Genomic DNA, 16,744 nt, shown 5'->3' with positions numbered 1-16,744 from the left:
CAACAAGCTGTACAAGTGGGGACCAGTTACATTAGCATCCTGGGGGGTAAAGGAGGGAGATATGGGATGCATGCTGGGAACAGGAGTGGAGAGAGGACAACACTGGTGGTGGGAATGCCCCTCACTCATTGTCACTATGTGCCTCAATTATTACTGTGAGAGAATTGTAATTCACATTGGGCACAATAAAATTAAAAAAAAAATACTGAGAAATACAAAGAAAAAAATGAGTAAGTATAATAATGCTGGTATTCGTTTATATCAAGATAGCTTTATGTGGGGCTGGAGAGATAGCATGGAGGTGGGTGTTTGCCTTGCATGCAGAAGGACTGTGGTTCGAATCCCATATTGTTCCCTGAGCCTGCCAGGAGCGATTTCTGAGTGTAGAGCCAGGAGTAACCCCTGAGCATTGCTGGGTGTGACCCAAAAAACAAAAAACAAACAAAAGAGATAGCTTTATGTGGGGCCAATATAGTGGATAGGGCACCTGACTTGCATATTGCTGGCCTGGATTTGATTCCCCAGCAACCCAATGGCCTCCTGAATACCACTAGGAGCGATTTCTGAGTGCAGAGCCAGGGGTAACACCCCTGAACATTATTGGGCATAACCCCTGAACATTATTGGGCATAATCCCTGAACATTATTGGGTGTAACCCCAAAACAAAGCAAAATAAAATGCAAGGATAGTCTTATGTTAAATTGGGCATCAATTAAATAGTCATCAAGCATAAATCTTTGCCAATTATTAAAGTAGCATTTTTCTTTTAACTCTAAAATTTGGAGAATTTGTGATTTCCTATTATTTGATAGTATCTAGGGACCTGAAAATTGAAGGCATTTTATTTCCCTGACAACTGAGTTAACAAATAAACAACCCAGATTAGATCCTCAGCACCCTATAAGATCCCTTGATACCTGCCAGACATGGCCGGCCCTTGAGTACCCAGGACTTAGCCCTGAGCACTGCTGGGTGTAGCCCCAAAACTAAAATAAATAAATAAATATAAATTAAATACAGATGTGATCAAAGCATAATGTCAGAGAAAAAGACAAAACCACCTATAACCTCATAAATCTCAACAATGAACTACAAAGTTTATTAGTTTTCTATATAAAATTATTTTATATCATTTTTAATGGCAGTACTTATTGCATTTTTTTGCACTTTCTAATTCAGCATTTTAGAGTTAAATTGTCTTGTTACCAACCTGAAAGTCAGAGCTGGAGCAAGACTCAGCAGTCAGCTAGTGAGCTAGGGTTGGAAAATCACCAAACTGGTGATAGCGCAGCAGAAGGACATTTGCCTTGCACGCAGCTGACCCAGGACAGACCTTGGTTCGATCCCCAGCATCCATTTGGTCTCCCAAATCAGGAGCGATTTTTGAGCGCATAGCCAGGAGTAACACCTGAGCATCACCGGGTGTGACCCAAAAATCAAAAAAAGAAAAGAAAATCACCAAATTGGAGCACCTCAACTCAGAAAATGATGATTTCTGTCAAAGTGCCACCACATTTATTTAAATGTCAGTGAAAATCTCTCTTCCAGCTTTTATACTCCAAATTCACCGAATATCTTGAGGACTTCCACGTGTGGGCCTCCGTGTACAGCCGGCCCTCCTCCAGTCACTACCTGCACACACCTCGACTCACTGTGGCCTTGGCTTTGCTGTGTGTGTATGCATGGCTTTCGGCCCTGATGGTTGCTGCGGGACAAGAACAGGTGCGAGGCCCCTAGAGTGTCATTCCAGTTGTTTCTGGTCACCCTAACTGCAATGTGATGCCATTTTAATTAAGAAATTAATGAACCCCCAGACTTCAGAGTAAGATTTAGGGAAACTCGTTCCTTGTACCTGGAAGGCCCAGCAGTGAGTGAGCAGTGAGTGGTTTTAGTGGGAGAAACATAGGCCTGATTAAGTAGACTTGCTGCCATATGTGACTGATCTACCACAGATTCGACTTCCTCAGAGGAGTCAGCAAGCAGACTGCCTGAAAGGAGAGTTGCTTGGGAAAAATTATTTTTAATACCATCTTTATTTAAGCTGCATGATTATAGAAATTATTGTAGTTGGGTTTCAATAAAGTAATACACACATCCCTTCACCAGTGCTACATTCCCACCACCAATGCCCCCCATCTCCCTCTTGGAAAAAATTTAAGGTTAAATTTTAAAAGTTAAAGTTTAAATTAAAAAACTTTTTTTTACTTTATTTAAACACAGTGGTTACAAGGTTGTTCATAATGCAGATGTGGTTTGTTTTCTTTTTAAGTACAGTTGGGTTTTTCCCCCACAGTTACAAAATTGTTCATGATTGAGTTTTAGTCATACAATCTATAACATTCTTCACCAGTGCACATTTCTGGCCACCAATCACCAATGACCCCAGTTTTTCTCCTGCTTGCTTCTGGGGCAGACATGCTCTCTCTCTCTCTCTCTCTCTCTCTCTCTCTCTCTCTCTCTCTCTCTCTCTCTCTCTCTCTCTCTCTCTCTCTCTCTCTCTCTCTCTCTCTCTGTCACCGATCACCAATGTCCTCAGTTTTCCTCTTGCTTGCCTCTGGGGCAGACATATTCTTTCTCTCTCTATCTTTCTATCTCTCCCTCCATCTTTCTCTCCTCTCCCTCTCTTTTTCTCTCTCCCTCCCTCTTTTTCTCTCCCTCTTTCCTGTGGTTCAGAACATTGTTACTGAAGGGTTATCATGCCTATCACTTTTTCTCCTTTCAGTACCTCACTCTATTGTCTCTGGATATTATTACCATAGGATCTTTTTTTTAGCTATCCCACAGATGAGTGAGATTATTCTGTCTATTTCTCTCCCTCTGACTTATTTTGCTCACCATAATGCCCTCCATATCCATCCATGTATAAGCAAATTTCATGAATTCGTTTTCCTAACAGCTGCATAGTATTCCACAAATTTAAATTATTTTTTATTTTAAAAGTAAACTTAAATTTAAAAATAAAAACACATGCCCTCTAAAACAGTACAGCTCTGAAGGCCACATTCACTCTTGGAATATCCTATTCCCTCACAGTTGGAAACTCTGGCCTAATTGTCTTTCCCGAGCTATAGAATTCTGAACTAGAACTATCAGTTAGAATGGTGACCTCATATGCTTTAGAGAGTAACTTTTTCAGTGAGAGAAAACTGTCATATGTTTACTAGTGACCATTTCTATTCCCACTAGCTAGAGAATGTGGCAATTAGTACACTTCATAGGTGAAGTTCTGTGATACATCTATCAAAGAGCATGATTGTTCTGAGTTTATCAATAACAGCCAAGCTGAGTTCAATATCAGGGACCATATATTGTCCTCTGAGCCCTACTGGGGTGCAAAGCCAGCAGAGGAGTAAGCCCTGGGCACATTTGCTGTGGCCTTAGTCCCCTCCCCCTAAACAACAAAACCAAACAATGATGGAAGAATTCTTTTTGTTTGATTGGGGGACGGGACACACACAGAAGTACTCAAGGTTTACTCCTTATTCTTCACTCAAGGATCATTCCTGGAAGAACCTTATAAGGTACCAGAATTGAACTCAGATCAGCAGCTTACAAAGCAAATATTTATCTGCTGTACTGTCTCTCTAGCCACTAGAGCAGAATGTATTTTTATTGCTTTAAATAAATAAATAAATAATAAGTGTTCTTGCAGATCTGGGGATTTGGTTTAAATACTAAAGCATATGTTTAAGACCCTAGTATCACAGCTACCCAGTGGGCTCCTAGAACCTTTGGTGGAGCCTCTTTGCCTTGGGGTACCTCCAGGACATAACCCATCCCGAACAAGTTATAAAATGAGCAGCTGGTGAAAAATTGAGATATCAAGTAGCAGCAAAGGACTTAACCATGCATGACCATCTAGGATGATAGTAAGGCTTGTCGTTAGGAAAGCTAAGGTTGTCCTGTCTTCTGAGATGGGCAGTTGTTTGATCTTGCATCACAAATCCTTTTTCTCTGCATATGGACTTGTCAGGGATATTGATGCCTTCTTTTCAGACTGTAGGAAGGATTAGATCTTCTAAATATGCAATTGCGATGGGACCTAATGTAAAAAAACAAATGTGTTCAGCAAGTGTTCCATCAAAATATAGAGGACCAGAGCAATATAGCACAAAAGTAGAGCATTTGCCTTGCACGCGACCGACCCAGAATGGACCCAGGATTGACCCTCGGCATCCCATATGGTCTCCCGAGCCTCCCAGGAGCAATTTCTGAGTACAGAGCCAAGAATAATTCCTGAGCACTGCCCAGTGTGCCCTTCCCCAAAAAAAAGGTTTTATTAGAAAAAAAACAAGGTTCTTTGTGACTATTTTACTTTCTTTTTAAATTTTTGGGATGAAAAAAAAAAACAGAGATTCAGGGAGAGAGAAGTCACACTATTTACATTTGTAATTATAAATGGAATATTCTGTTTGAGTGGGACTTATTTCAGGTGATGAATTACTACTGTTACAACTGTTGGGTACCCACAGCTCCTGCCGGGTGCCAGCACCACTTACTTCACTCTTGGATACTTCCAGATGGGTTTCCTATGCAGCCTCCTCATATCTCCGGGGGCCCAGCTCTTGTCCCTGCTCTTCAGGCTCAGCAAGGTACCAGTGGGCATTTTACTGCCTGCCCCTAGAAAATGCCCTCCCTGTCCACACATCTCTCCTGAACAATCTCCCTTTTCTTCTGCAGGAATCCAGTGGGGATTTCAGAGCAGAGCCACTTCTGCCCCAGAGAGGAGAGCAGACAGAAGCATTTCAGGGTATGTGTGTTCTCAAAAGAGCTTAGGGGGAATTTTTATTATTTTTTGATGTATAGCAACAGGAAAACAAGACATTTTCAACACAACTGATACTTTCTGGCCAATGCCCTGAAGGAACATCCCATACTACTTTATACTTGCATTTTGTTCATTATGTAAAAAGTTGATGATGTTAAGAAATTATCCAGGGCCGGGCGGTGGCGCTGGAGGTAAGGTGCCTGCCTTACCTGCGCTAGCCTAGGAGACGGACCGCGGTTCGATCCCCCGGCATCCCATATGGTCCCCCAAGCCAGGAGCGACTTCTGAGCTCATAGCCAGGAGTAACCCCTGAGCGTTACCGGGTGTGGCCCAAAAACCAAAAAAAAAAAAAAAAGAAATTATCCAAGCCCACACTAGGATATCAATGACATAAATCATCTTTGCAATTTTATTCTCAATTAGAAAAGCCAGTCCAGATGGAGTTGGAGAAAGATGTGGGGTTTTTTTTCCCCTGAAGAAGGTGCTCCCCTTATGAGACTTAATATCCTGATTTAACGTATTAAATTTGATTTTTCTCCCTCCCTCAAAAAAACAAAACAGACACTAATTTCCTGAGAAGGATTCCAGATGCCCACGAGACATCCAAGGTAAATGTGATAATATAAGCAACTAATTCTCTAGTTAAAAATTATATCAGAGCTTCTTGCCTCTCTGAGCTGTTTGTCATGGAGTTAAACCCAAGGTGGGAGGAAGCTAAGGGACAATGTATGGGTTTTCCAGGACACATTTCATAAATCCAGCCAGCCACAGGAGGCCCAAGGAGAGGGAGGTTTTGGAAACCCGTGTGTGTGTGTGTGTGTGTGTGTGTGTGTGTGTGTGTGTGTGTGTGTGTGTGTGTCACTAGTGAAATTTTAGAATGTGGCCTGAGGAAATGGTTAGCAAAGTAGGAGGGTGGCAAATCCAGTGGGAGAGACTCTGGAAAAGTGACACAGCATATTTATTTGACTCTTCCCCAATCCCTATGAGAAGTGGCTGTGGATTGAAGATGCTATTGCTCTCCAGGACAGAGCTGACATGCCTGTGAATAGAGGGCAGTGGAAGAAAACAACCACATTGGGTCCCTGAGATTGTGTCTTGAAAAGAAGTGTGACTTTGGAGACCTTTCAGATCATATGTGATTCCCTAGACTCCAACTCTGTGGGACTCTGCTGAAAGCTGTTCCTGACAGTGGACTGTAATTTCTGTGAAATAAGTCCCACTTCTCTCTGATCTCCTGCTCAGACCTTTCCATTTCCTACTCTGAGGTTACTGCTCTGCCCTCCCAGAGAGCCTTGCCACCATATTGCTCTGATCCCACTAGGTCCAGATGCTGTTCACAAGGCACTCTTGGCTAAATGAGAGCCGAATATATCTGATTATTCCGGAGCTGTTCTGAATCAGCCTCCCCATCTTGGAGACCTACCTCACCTCCAGAATCTATCCCTAGACCTAAACTGGACAAAGATAGCTGGCCAGGCCCATCTTCTCAGAACAGTCACAAACCATAGTACTGTGGAGTCTAGGGATACTGCTGAGTGGTCTGTATATATTAAGAAGTCTGATCTTACCTTTATTTTTTTTCCTTAAGAAAAACCCATCAGCTGATCTTTCTGGCTGTATTGGAACCCAGAAGAGGATAACCAGCCTCAGTGGCATCGGCCATCTGCCTCCTGACCTAGAAGTCTATGGGAATGACCTTAGTCAGTTGGCTCTAGGAGAGAAGAGTGATTTTGGCGCTCTTAATTCACACAGTAACATTGCTGGTAGGTATGAAACGGAGCCTGTACCATGGGCACAGTTTGGACATATAAAATGGGATCTGATCATATCAAATACAGTCCCATCTTAAACTTAAACAGAAAGGAAGTCGAGGTCCCACTTTAGTATTGTAAATCTCTGAGTACTAGGAATTTCCAGTGAAAAAGCCATTTGCAATCTGTGTGTTAAGAAATTTACTGTAGGGCCAGAGTGATAGGTAGATAGGTCATTTTTCTTGCATGTGGCTGACCCAGGCTTGATCCCTAGCATCCCATATAGTCCCCCAAGCCTACCAGGAGTGAGTCCTGAGTGCAAAGCCAGGAAAAACTCATGAGTACTGCTGGGTGTGGTCCAAAAACCCAATGAAGAAAGGCATGAATGATAGTACAGTGGGTAGGGCACTTGCCTCGAGTGCAGGCAACCTGGATTAATTCTTGGTATCCCATATGGTCTCCTGAGCCCAACAGAAGTGATTTCTGAGCATAGAGCCAGAAGAAACCCCGATTACTGCCAGGTATGGCCCAAAATAAACAAAAAAAAAAAAAAAAGAGAGAGAGAGAAATCAATTGTAATGACTTAGCTTGCTAGTTTGCATGATTTACAGAGGTTAACAATTTTCAAATCTGAAGTTAATGGTCTAGAGACCTAGCAAAACAGATGCTATAAATTCAGGTCTGACTACAAGGAAAAGCTGGTAGTTCAGCTCAAAGTCCAAGTAGGTGGAATTGCTTTGTGCTCTATTCATAACACAAGTAATTAAGTGAGGGCCACCACATGGGGGATGGCAATATACTTCATTCCCTTTACCAACATTCAAATATTAAGTACATATAGAAACACCTTCAAAAACACAACCAAATGCCCGGTCTGGGCTAATTAAAGTTAATGTCATGAAAAAGCTCAGCATGGATGGAATCTAAATTGCTGTTAATGTGGGTCTCTGCTTACTCTTCCACAGCCCCTCAAGTTAGCCTTGAAGCACTCGCCACATGCTGGCCTTGGTGGGGCTCTTTAGCATGGACTGTTTGTGGAATAATTTCTGTGGCCTGTGGCCTGGGGACAGGATTCCTGGGATTTAGGTGAGTCTGTTATAAAGGTTTTCAAATACTAGCAGGACTTTTATGGAAATGTTTCCAGTGGTAAGGGAATTCCTGTTTCAGGGAACTCATCAAACTCTGCATCCGATATGACTATTATTAAAGGCCTTGTTTCTTGTTCTCATTATGGGATGTAGAATAAAAATAAAAATATAAAGTCTACAAGTTGGAGGAGACTACCCCAGGCACTGTATTTATAACCCCTTAGGCCAATGGGTCTGATGAAGCAGGGTAGTGGCAGGGAAATAATACACCAAGCAGTTAGAAAAATTATTCATCGGAGTCACCTTGCTTTATTCCTCATGGCCTTCCTCTGCTATATGCAGCCTATCTGCCATGTTCATTCTCTCCTGCCATGTGCTGCCTATCTGCCATGTGCCATCACTTTTTCTTTATTATCCAGACATTCACTAGGGTGGGGGAAGGTCCTATAATCCAGGTAGGCTTTTACATATCAAAAGAAGAGGTTAGAGAAACAAGAAGTTGGGGAAAGAGTTTTACAATGGAGGGTTAAGAAAAACATACAAATCCCAGAGGGTGACTAAACTTGGCAAACTTAGGAATGATAATCACTAAATTCTGGTTGTTACAAGGACCTTTCCCCTAAGCCAGTGGCTGAGTTCCATGAGGTAGGAAACAATTGAGGTTCCCTGATCAAGAAGGTTTCCTTAATTGTTCAATCAATTGAAAAAGTATATACCTTCAAGATAGAGATGACTTACTCATGCTACTCATATTTAATAAACTTTCATGATGTCACAGCACAGCTGCTTCCTTTCATGCTTATTCAGCCCCAGCGACAGGAGTCTAATGTGACATCAGTTGAGACTAGGAAGAGTAGTTCTGGCTCTTTAGTATGGATTTGTGTTTTGAGACCAATTTAATAGAAACAAAGATTAAAATATTTTTTTCAAGGGGCTGGAAGAAGAATAAATGGGGTACAATAGGTAAGCAGGAAAGTTTTCAGTTATGGCAGAAAAAAAAAAACCACAGAACTACTCTCCAGTATGGAGACTATATGTAATAAAAAATATACTGTATAGTTGAAAGTTGATGAGAGTAGGTTTAAGAATTATTGCCAAAAAACACTTTATATTGGGGGTGGCTGTGTTAATAATCTTAACCAATCACAATATTTATGCATATGAACTCATCGTATTTCAGACTGAATTTTGTAGTTTTTGTTTTTGTTTTTAATGTAAATCATTGTGATTTACAGAGTTATTCTCAGTTGGGATTCAGACGTGTAATGTTTCAGGACCAATCACACCACCAGTGTCAACAATGTTCCCAGAGTCTTTCCCATGCCACCACCCCAACGCTAGTCTGCCATCATCACTGGCCCATTTTTATTTAAGTTTGGTTGTGGAATTTTGGGTCTCATGATTTCATTGTTGTTGACTCTGCAAGCTTACAGAATTTTAAGAGAAACAAAGGTAATCCTCAGTGCTATCCTGCTTCAGAGTGCTAGGCATCTGCTCAGAACTCAGAGAACTCAGCACATGGAAATACTTTGTTATTGTAGTTGCTTTTGATATTTTAACTACTACCTTCTTCTATCTTGTGCCCTCTACTGCTGTATGCTGAGTATCCTGCCTCTTTCCCACATCAGAGACATTAAATCCTCCTGGCATGAAGAGACCCTGATGTACAGGCATTCCCCAGCACCTCCTTCCATCTCTTCTTGATGAACTTTCCTCATTCCCAACCACAGGCATGCTTAAATATATTCCTAAATATGGCAGACTTATCTTTATAGCGCTGATACTTTCTCTCTGGGAACAGATTTGGAATAGCACAATGTGTCCAGTGGATGTGCCTGCTGACCGTCTCCATCTTGTGCTGTGTCTTCCTCACCCAGCCATTCATGGTGAGCAGACCATCACACCCTATTAGTTGTAGCAAAGCCACCCAAGTGGCCCAGGAGAGAAAGGGTAGAAATAATGTATTATTTTATTCCCAACCTGAAGTCTGGCACTGTTGGATGGCTTCTGAGAGAGAAATTGGTAATTTACCAGCCAGAGAGGACCAAGTAGATCTATAGGTCTGAGAGAGAGAGAGAGAGACAGAGAGACAGAGAGAGAGACAGAGAGACAGAGAGAGAGAGAGAGAACAGAGAATGAGATGGAGTAGGCAGCATTCACCAATACTTTATTACTAGCCCAAAGCCAGTGGACCAGGGCCTTCAGCCCCCCAAGGCCTGGCAGGCTCTGCTCTGGCCTTTTCCCTGGTCCCTTATAACTTTATTTTATACAGACTCTGCTTTTTATACTTTGGGGCAGTTGTCAGTTTCAGGAGGTGTGTCCCAGTTCAACTACCACCACAGGGGGGTGTCATCATCTCTTAAAAATAAATTGAATAATTCCCTTAAATACACCAACAATTTCCCCCTTTTATGTTAATAATTAAATATATAACATATGAATGAAATAGTATTGCCCAGGTAAGTCAAGTATCCTCTATATTGTTCATACAATATATGCTAGTTATCAGCAGCAGTCAATGGCATTCAGTCAGGTGATGATCTTCTGCAAATCTTCTAGCAAGAGTGGTTGTCAGCTGCATTTCTGCTCCTAATATCTTGAGTATTATTTTGAAAGCTCCAAAGAAATGAACCAATGTTTAGGAAACATAAATAGTAACTTCTTAACTTTTTATAAAACCTATGCCTAACCTAAGAAAGTGAAAAATTCTGATCCTTTTGGTAATGGGGCAACACAATCTTTCTAGCTGCTTCCTGTTGAAAAGGGACAGTTATGGGGTTTAGTTTTTCATCTTCTACTTTTTCCCCCCTTTGGTCTACAGCCATAACACCCTGAACAGCCTCATCTCATATCTTCTATTTCTATCTATCTAAGGGGCAAATAATTTCTATTTTAAATTTTCTTTTGCTCATTTTCTCTCTTTTTCTCTTTTGATCATTTTCTCTCTTTTTCAACATTCACCTTTTTACTTACATCTTTTTCTTCTTGAAGTCTTTGTAGAATACAGGGTTCTATTGTGTTCACCTGTTCAGGGTGCCAGCTATAAAAATCCAGTGCCAGCTACAAAGACTGCAAAGGCCGATACTCAGTTGCTGGGTGGGGTGAGGATACTGAAGCCCTTTAGGGAAACAGGTTTCTGGCTCATTGCCCCTCCTGAAGAAGGGCTTTCCAGGAACCAAAGCCAGATACAGGTCTAAGTCTCTTAAGTCCTTTAGAGCATCAAGGGCAGTTCTGTGTGGTTTTATGAATATCATCACCTGTCACGTATATCCTTCCAGATTGGCCTTGTGGCATTAGCTTTTGCTTGGAAAAGGAAAGATGACAAGCACTTTTTCACTGAGTCTTTGCATGCTGCTACCAAGTATCTGGATTCTGAATTAGTTGCATCACCCAAGACCTGCACACCCTTATCTTCCTTTTGTAGTATTCCCAACTATTCAAGTGATGTTGGAAAGGTAAGGAAATAATGTGTATGTCCATATCATGTTTCAGAAAATAGCACTCTATTCTCATTAAGCACATCTGAACTGATATTTTTCATGTTTTTATTAAATCATCCTGAGATATATTGATAGTTGAGTTTCTGTCATGTAATGTTCCAACACCCAGTGTTTATTCGATTTCACAAGTGTTTATTTCCTGCCACAAATTTTACCAGTTACCTTCCCATCAGCCCACTCCCACCCCATCTGAAGAAGAGGCATCTATGCTTTATGTTCATTTCAGCACTATCTACAATAGCCAAAATCTGGAAACAATCCAAGTGCCTAAGCACAGAGTGAATAAAGAAACTTTGGTACATTTACATTGTACATTAATTTGCTACAATAAAATACTATGCAGCTGTACTATACTTGTTGTACTTGTTGTACTATACCTACATGCAAGGCAAATGCCCTAACTACTATGCTATCACTCCAACCCCAATTCAGGGGTGTTTTATGATTGTTTATTAAGCAAAGTAGATCTCCAGGGTGAATACTAAGTGAACTTTCCTCTGAAAAGGGAGCATTAACCAAATTAGTTTGGGAACACTGATCTAATGACTAAGTATCTAGAGTACCCTTTTACACCTCCTAACCCTTTCCCCTTAATCTATTAACCTTACCTGGGCCTGGTGATAATGGTAAATGGTTTATCATCATAAGGGCGAATTCTGCACACCACTGCTTGACCTATAATGCCTATACTTCAATTATGTGGATTGCGTAACTTATTCCTTAAAACACCATTTTCAGTGTGGGTTTTATGGCCCTTCATTCTAAAGATGAATAGACACCTAGAATGCTAAGGAAACTAGACTGAGGCATCATTAATGCATGATTAATTCTAGAGGCTTTACATCTTGATTTGTGTCAACTGTCCTCATCCTCAGATGAGGAGAAACACTGTGGAACCGATTCCCTTACATCTTCTGGATCTCTATTTTCTTATTTTCTTCAGAGGCTTCTTTTCATCCCCCCTCTTTTTAAGTGAGGCATTGTGGTTAAAATCATAATTGGCCCTAAATACAATCCCTGACTACACCTGTTTTTGCCTAACGGTAATTTCTTTGTAAGACCACACTTCAAAATAGCTTTCCCATACTTCTAGCAGAAATGATGTGCAAATGCCAAGTGGACTTTCCTCTGTAGTTATGCAGGGGAAATGATTATGTGAAAGACTCTACCTTTACTGCTCACACATCCAGCCTAGAACATGACCAGTGTGTCAGTTGATCTGTTCCCTTCCTGGCCATAGAGTCAGGTATTCCTAAGTCATACAAAGTCATTTTCTAGGCTAGGAATTGCTCTTCCTCACTATGGTACTTCATTCTGTCTTCTTTCACTCACAATTCCAAACTCACAGAGTACCTATTTCCACAGATCTTGGCTGCAAGACACCAGGCACGGCGATTGCGTTGGGCACGTCCACCTTCCCTGGCCCAGCTCAGAGTCACACGAACTAGGATGAGAAGAGAGATGAGAACCCATCAGGCACTGAGGTCGGTGAAGATTTTTGTTGAGTCCAGGTTTCCTTTCACAGGGAATAGTTTGGTTTTTAATTACTTTATCTAAATAGTGTGGTCACAAGGTTGTTCATAATACAGCTGGATTTTTCATGATATGAAAGTTATTTATGACTAGTTTAAGTCATACAATATAAAACAACCTTCACCAGTTTCCATTCCTCCATACTCCCCCAATCTGCCTCTGGAGCAGACATTCTCTCTCTCTCTTTCTCTCTCACTCTTTCTCTCTCTCTTCCTCTCTCTCTCTTTCACTTTACACAACGTGGTTTGCAATATTTTTACCGAAGGAGTATTATGCATATCACTTTATCTTTTTTCAACACCCTGTTCTTGTCCAGAGTGATTATTTCTAACTATCATTGTCATAGTGGTTCTAGAATAAATAGTTATTGTACCTGGACTAATAAGAGAACATGAGGATTTGCTGACCATAGGGCATGCTTGCTCTCAAGCATCCAGGATGCAGAGTAATTGAACTAGAGGCAGTTGGCTTCTACTCTTGCCTTCTACTTCTACCTATGACAAGAATCTGTAAAGAATTTACCCCTTCTTCCCAAAAAAGAAGAATCTAATATTATCCCTCTGGGCCTCTGATTTTTCTGTAATTCTTTCTGCATTTTGCATGCTGTAAAATTACTCAAATTAATAAGAATCCTGGATGGGGCTGGATGATGGTGGATGGAGTGGATGGCCTTTCTCGGCCAGGCCGGGTGCCTGCACCCCCTTCCAGCTGGCGGGTCTGCGGGTTCAGGGTAGTGGCGAGGAAATGATCCACAAGCAGGCAATAAAAGTCAGGAGACAGGAAGTTTTATTATAAGGCCGTAGCCACTGAGTGTGGCTTCTAAGCTGAGCAGCCTCTCTGCATCCAACCATCTCTCATCTCCCCATCCTGCCTCTTCCTCCTGAGGCCTCCCTCCTGACTCTTTCTCTCTCTGAATCTCTCACTGAATCCCTCTATGCCCCTGAGGCAACCCCTTTGTTACCTACCATAGACCCCTCCCTGGTCTGACCATCAGGTAAGATAGAGAGGAAGTTGGAGAGCGGGAACAGCATGTTTCTGGAAATCTTTAATACTCCAACTGAGCAAGGGATATAACATGGGGTTCCACATAACATCACTAATTACAACATCTTTCTTGAGACTAATTTAACTTATTTAGCCCAATAATGAGTGTTTTTAAATGGTTTAAGATTAAAATGTTAAAGGGCAGAGAGATAGCATGGAAGTGGGGCGTTTGCCTTGCATGTAGAAGGACAGTGGTTCGGATCCCAGCATCCCATATGGTCCCCCAAGCCTGCCAGGAGCGATTTCTGAGCATTGATCCAGGAGTAACCCCTGAGCACTGCCAAAAAAATTGATTAAAATGTTAAATAAAAATGTATGAAATAATATATTATGGTATTCAATGCACAATCTACAAATGCTTTTATATAAAGTACAAAATTTAATAAATATGATTATGAGGGTCAGAGGGAAAGTACAGGAGGTAAGACTCTTGCCTTGTAAGTAGCCAACCCCAGTTCAAACCACGGGCATCATTTGTGGTTCCCCTGAGAACCCTGAGGAGTCACTCCTCAGTGACTTCCTCACCTTCTCATATTAGTCCAGGTACAATAACTAATTACTCTAGGACCACTTTGACAATGATAGTAGGAAATAATCACACTGCCTGCTTCTGTCCTGCCTAAAAGCATCTCTGTCACTTTCACAATAGGGGCACATGTGCACCGATGTTCAGGTGACAGGCACTGCACACTCATTGCAGTTCAGGAGGCCATCATGGTAATTATCCATTAGAGGGTCAAGTAACTCACCATCACTGGGGTCTTCTGAATCACTGTGTCCTGGGATGTTGTTTGAGTACCAGTTATAAAATAAAATCCACACGTTGTGAGATCACCCCCACGCACTGTATCTCCAAATCCAGGCAGATGAGTCTGAAAAAACTAGCACCACATATGGGCCCCTGAGCACTGGAAAGGGTTTCTTCTTAGCACTCAGGGAATAGCTCCTGAGCCTTACCAACTAGAAGGTTCCTCCCCCTGCAATTAGAACAATTAGGTAGCAAAATAGAATTTCTAGAAAGCTGCCCTCTAATCAAAAAGATGATAAATTGTGCCTGCTTGGCCCTAGCATATTCAGGTGGGACTCCTGTAGCTGAACATATCTGCAAAACTAATTTGGGGGATCTGATATACTTAAGAATTAGAGGAAAGAAAGCCCCACAGGCTTCATACAAAGGGAATTAGGGGTCCCTCTGACAAAAGGATGTGTTGGAGGAATCTACCCAGTCATTCTAACTGACTGGACAAACTACAGTGAGGACAGTTCTGTAGGTCTAGAGTCATCTTGTCACTGAGACCTTAAAATTAATAAAATCCAGCTCTATGGACAGGGATCATTCCTGATGAATATATATGTTGCTGGGGATAAAACTCAGGTTAATCATGTGCAAGATAAGTGCCCTACCCACTGTACTATCTCTCCAGTCCCATTCATTACTTTTTAAGGTTTTTTTTTTTTCAAGGCCTAAACATTATCTAGGAGCAAAGGATAATCTATATGGAGCTGATGCTAAAAAAGAAAATGAGGGACCGGAGAGATAGCATGGAGGTAAGGTGTTTGCCTTGCATGTAGAAGGATGGTAGTTTGAATCACGGCATCCCATATGGTCCCCCCAAGCATGCCAAGAGTGATTTCTGAGCGTAGAGCCAGGAGTAATCCCTGAGTGCTGCTGGGTGTGACCCAAAAAACAAACAAACAGAAAAAAAAAGAAAATGAGTAGAAATAGTAAATACAATTTAATATATCCATAGACAAGAAAAATGGTCAAAATTACAGAAAAATACAAATTTTATCATCCATCCATGCTTAAAACACAAATTGTTGTTAGCAAACAAGGAATGAAAGGGAATATCTTTAAATTAGTAAATGTGAACTTTATGATAGCTGGTTTTAGATTTTATAAGCATATATAATAAGATTTTGAATAAGTCTAAGGTTTAGAGAGAAAATAAAAGTTTCCTACCCTTAGAGAGTTAACATAACATACAGGAGATGAGATCTGGGAATTGTCAAAAGGCTGATTGGTTTATGTTGTAAATTTGAGGAGCGTTATTTGGTTCCTCCTTACCTTCTTCCCTCCCTCCTTCTTTAGTTTATTTCCCCTTCCATCTCTTCCATTTCTTATCCTTATTTATTTATTTATTTATTTATTTATTTATTTTGGGTTTTGGGTCACACCTGGCAGTGCTCGGGGGTTACTCCTGGCTTTCTGCTCAGAAATAGCTCCTGGCAGGCACGGGGGACCATATGGGACACCGGGATTCGAACCAACCACCTTTGGTCCTGGATCGGCTGCTTGCAAGGCAAACGCCGCTGTGCTATCTCTCCGGGCAAAAGAATATATTCTAATTACATACTTAATTCCCTGATTTTAGTATTATTTAATAAATTTAGTATAAAGGTGTGGAAAATTAGTAAATGTACAAGAAAAACTCATCTTAAACTTATTCAGTTGATCCTAAATGTGAATTCTTTTAGATAAATTTTCATGCATGACACATCCCCGTGCAACACCCACCAACTATTGGTATCCATCACCTCTCAACTATTGTCCCAGTGGACCTCCCCTGATCTATTCTAATCATCCAGTGAACAATTCTCAGCTTCTGTTCAATTGAATTGTTTGATTCAGTTGAATTGTTTCCAGTTCCATGCAACTGAATCGAATTGTTTCCAGAATTTCACTGTTGTGAATAGTGCTGCAATGAACATAGAAGTGGAAATGTATTTTCTGAATAGAGCTTTGAGACCCATTGGGTAGAAACCAATAAATATAATTATTGGATTATGCCCAAGTTCAAGTTCTACCTTTTTGAGATGTGTCCCTGTTGTTTTCTAAGAAGATTGGACCAATTCAGCATTTCCATCAGAAGTGAATGAAGGTTTCTTATCCCCCACAATTATAACAACAGTTCTGTTTTGCTTTTTTGTTCTTTGTGATGCCTCACTGGTCTGAAATGATATCTCATTGTTAGTCCGATTTTTTTATTTCCCTGGTGATAAGGAATGCAGAACATTTTTTTTTCATATACCTTCTACCACTCTGTGTCTTCATTGCT

At 41.1% G+C, this 16,744-nt stretch overlaps 1 protein-coding gene across 1 annotated transcript in view; it reads left to right on the top strand.

Annotated features, from left to right (window-relative positions):
* Positions 1-16,744, top strand: part of PKD1L1 (polycystin 1 like 1, transient receptor potential channel interacting) — a 113,586-nt gene that overhangs the window by 76,859 nt on the left and 19,983 nt on the right. Inside the window, 9 exon segments of the mRNA XM_049777515.1 lie at positions 1,550-1,723; positions 4,474-4,593; positions 4,682-4,751; positions 5,331-5,377; positions 6,358-6,532; positions 7,486-7,606; positions 9,410-9,494; positions 10,887-11,063; positions 12,474-12,592. Of these exon segments, the coding sequence (XP_049633472.1) occupies positions 1,550-1,723; positions 4,474-4,593; positions 4,682-4,751; positions 5,331-5,377; positions 6,358-6,532; positions 7,486-7,606; positions 9,410-9,494; positions 10,887-11,063; positions 12,474-12,592 (1,088 nt within the window).

This window comes from Suncus etruscus, chromosome 7 (genome assembly GCF_024139225.1).
Source record: "Suncus etruscus isolate mSunEtr1 chromosome 7, mSunEtr1.pri.cur, whole genome shotgun sequence".
NCBI classification, from domain to species: Eukaryota; Metazoa; Chordata; class Mammalia; order Eulipotyphla; family Soricidae; genus Suncus; species Suncus etruscus.
This window is presented reverse-complemented; position numbering and strand designations above follow the sequence as displayed.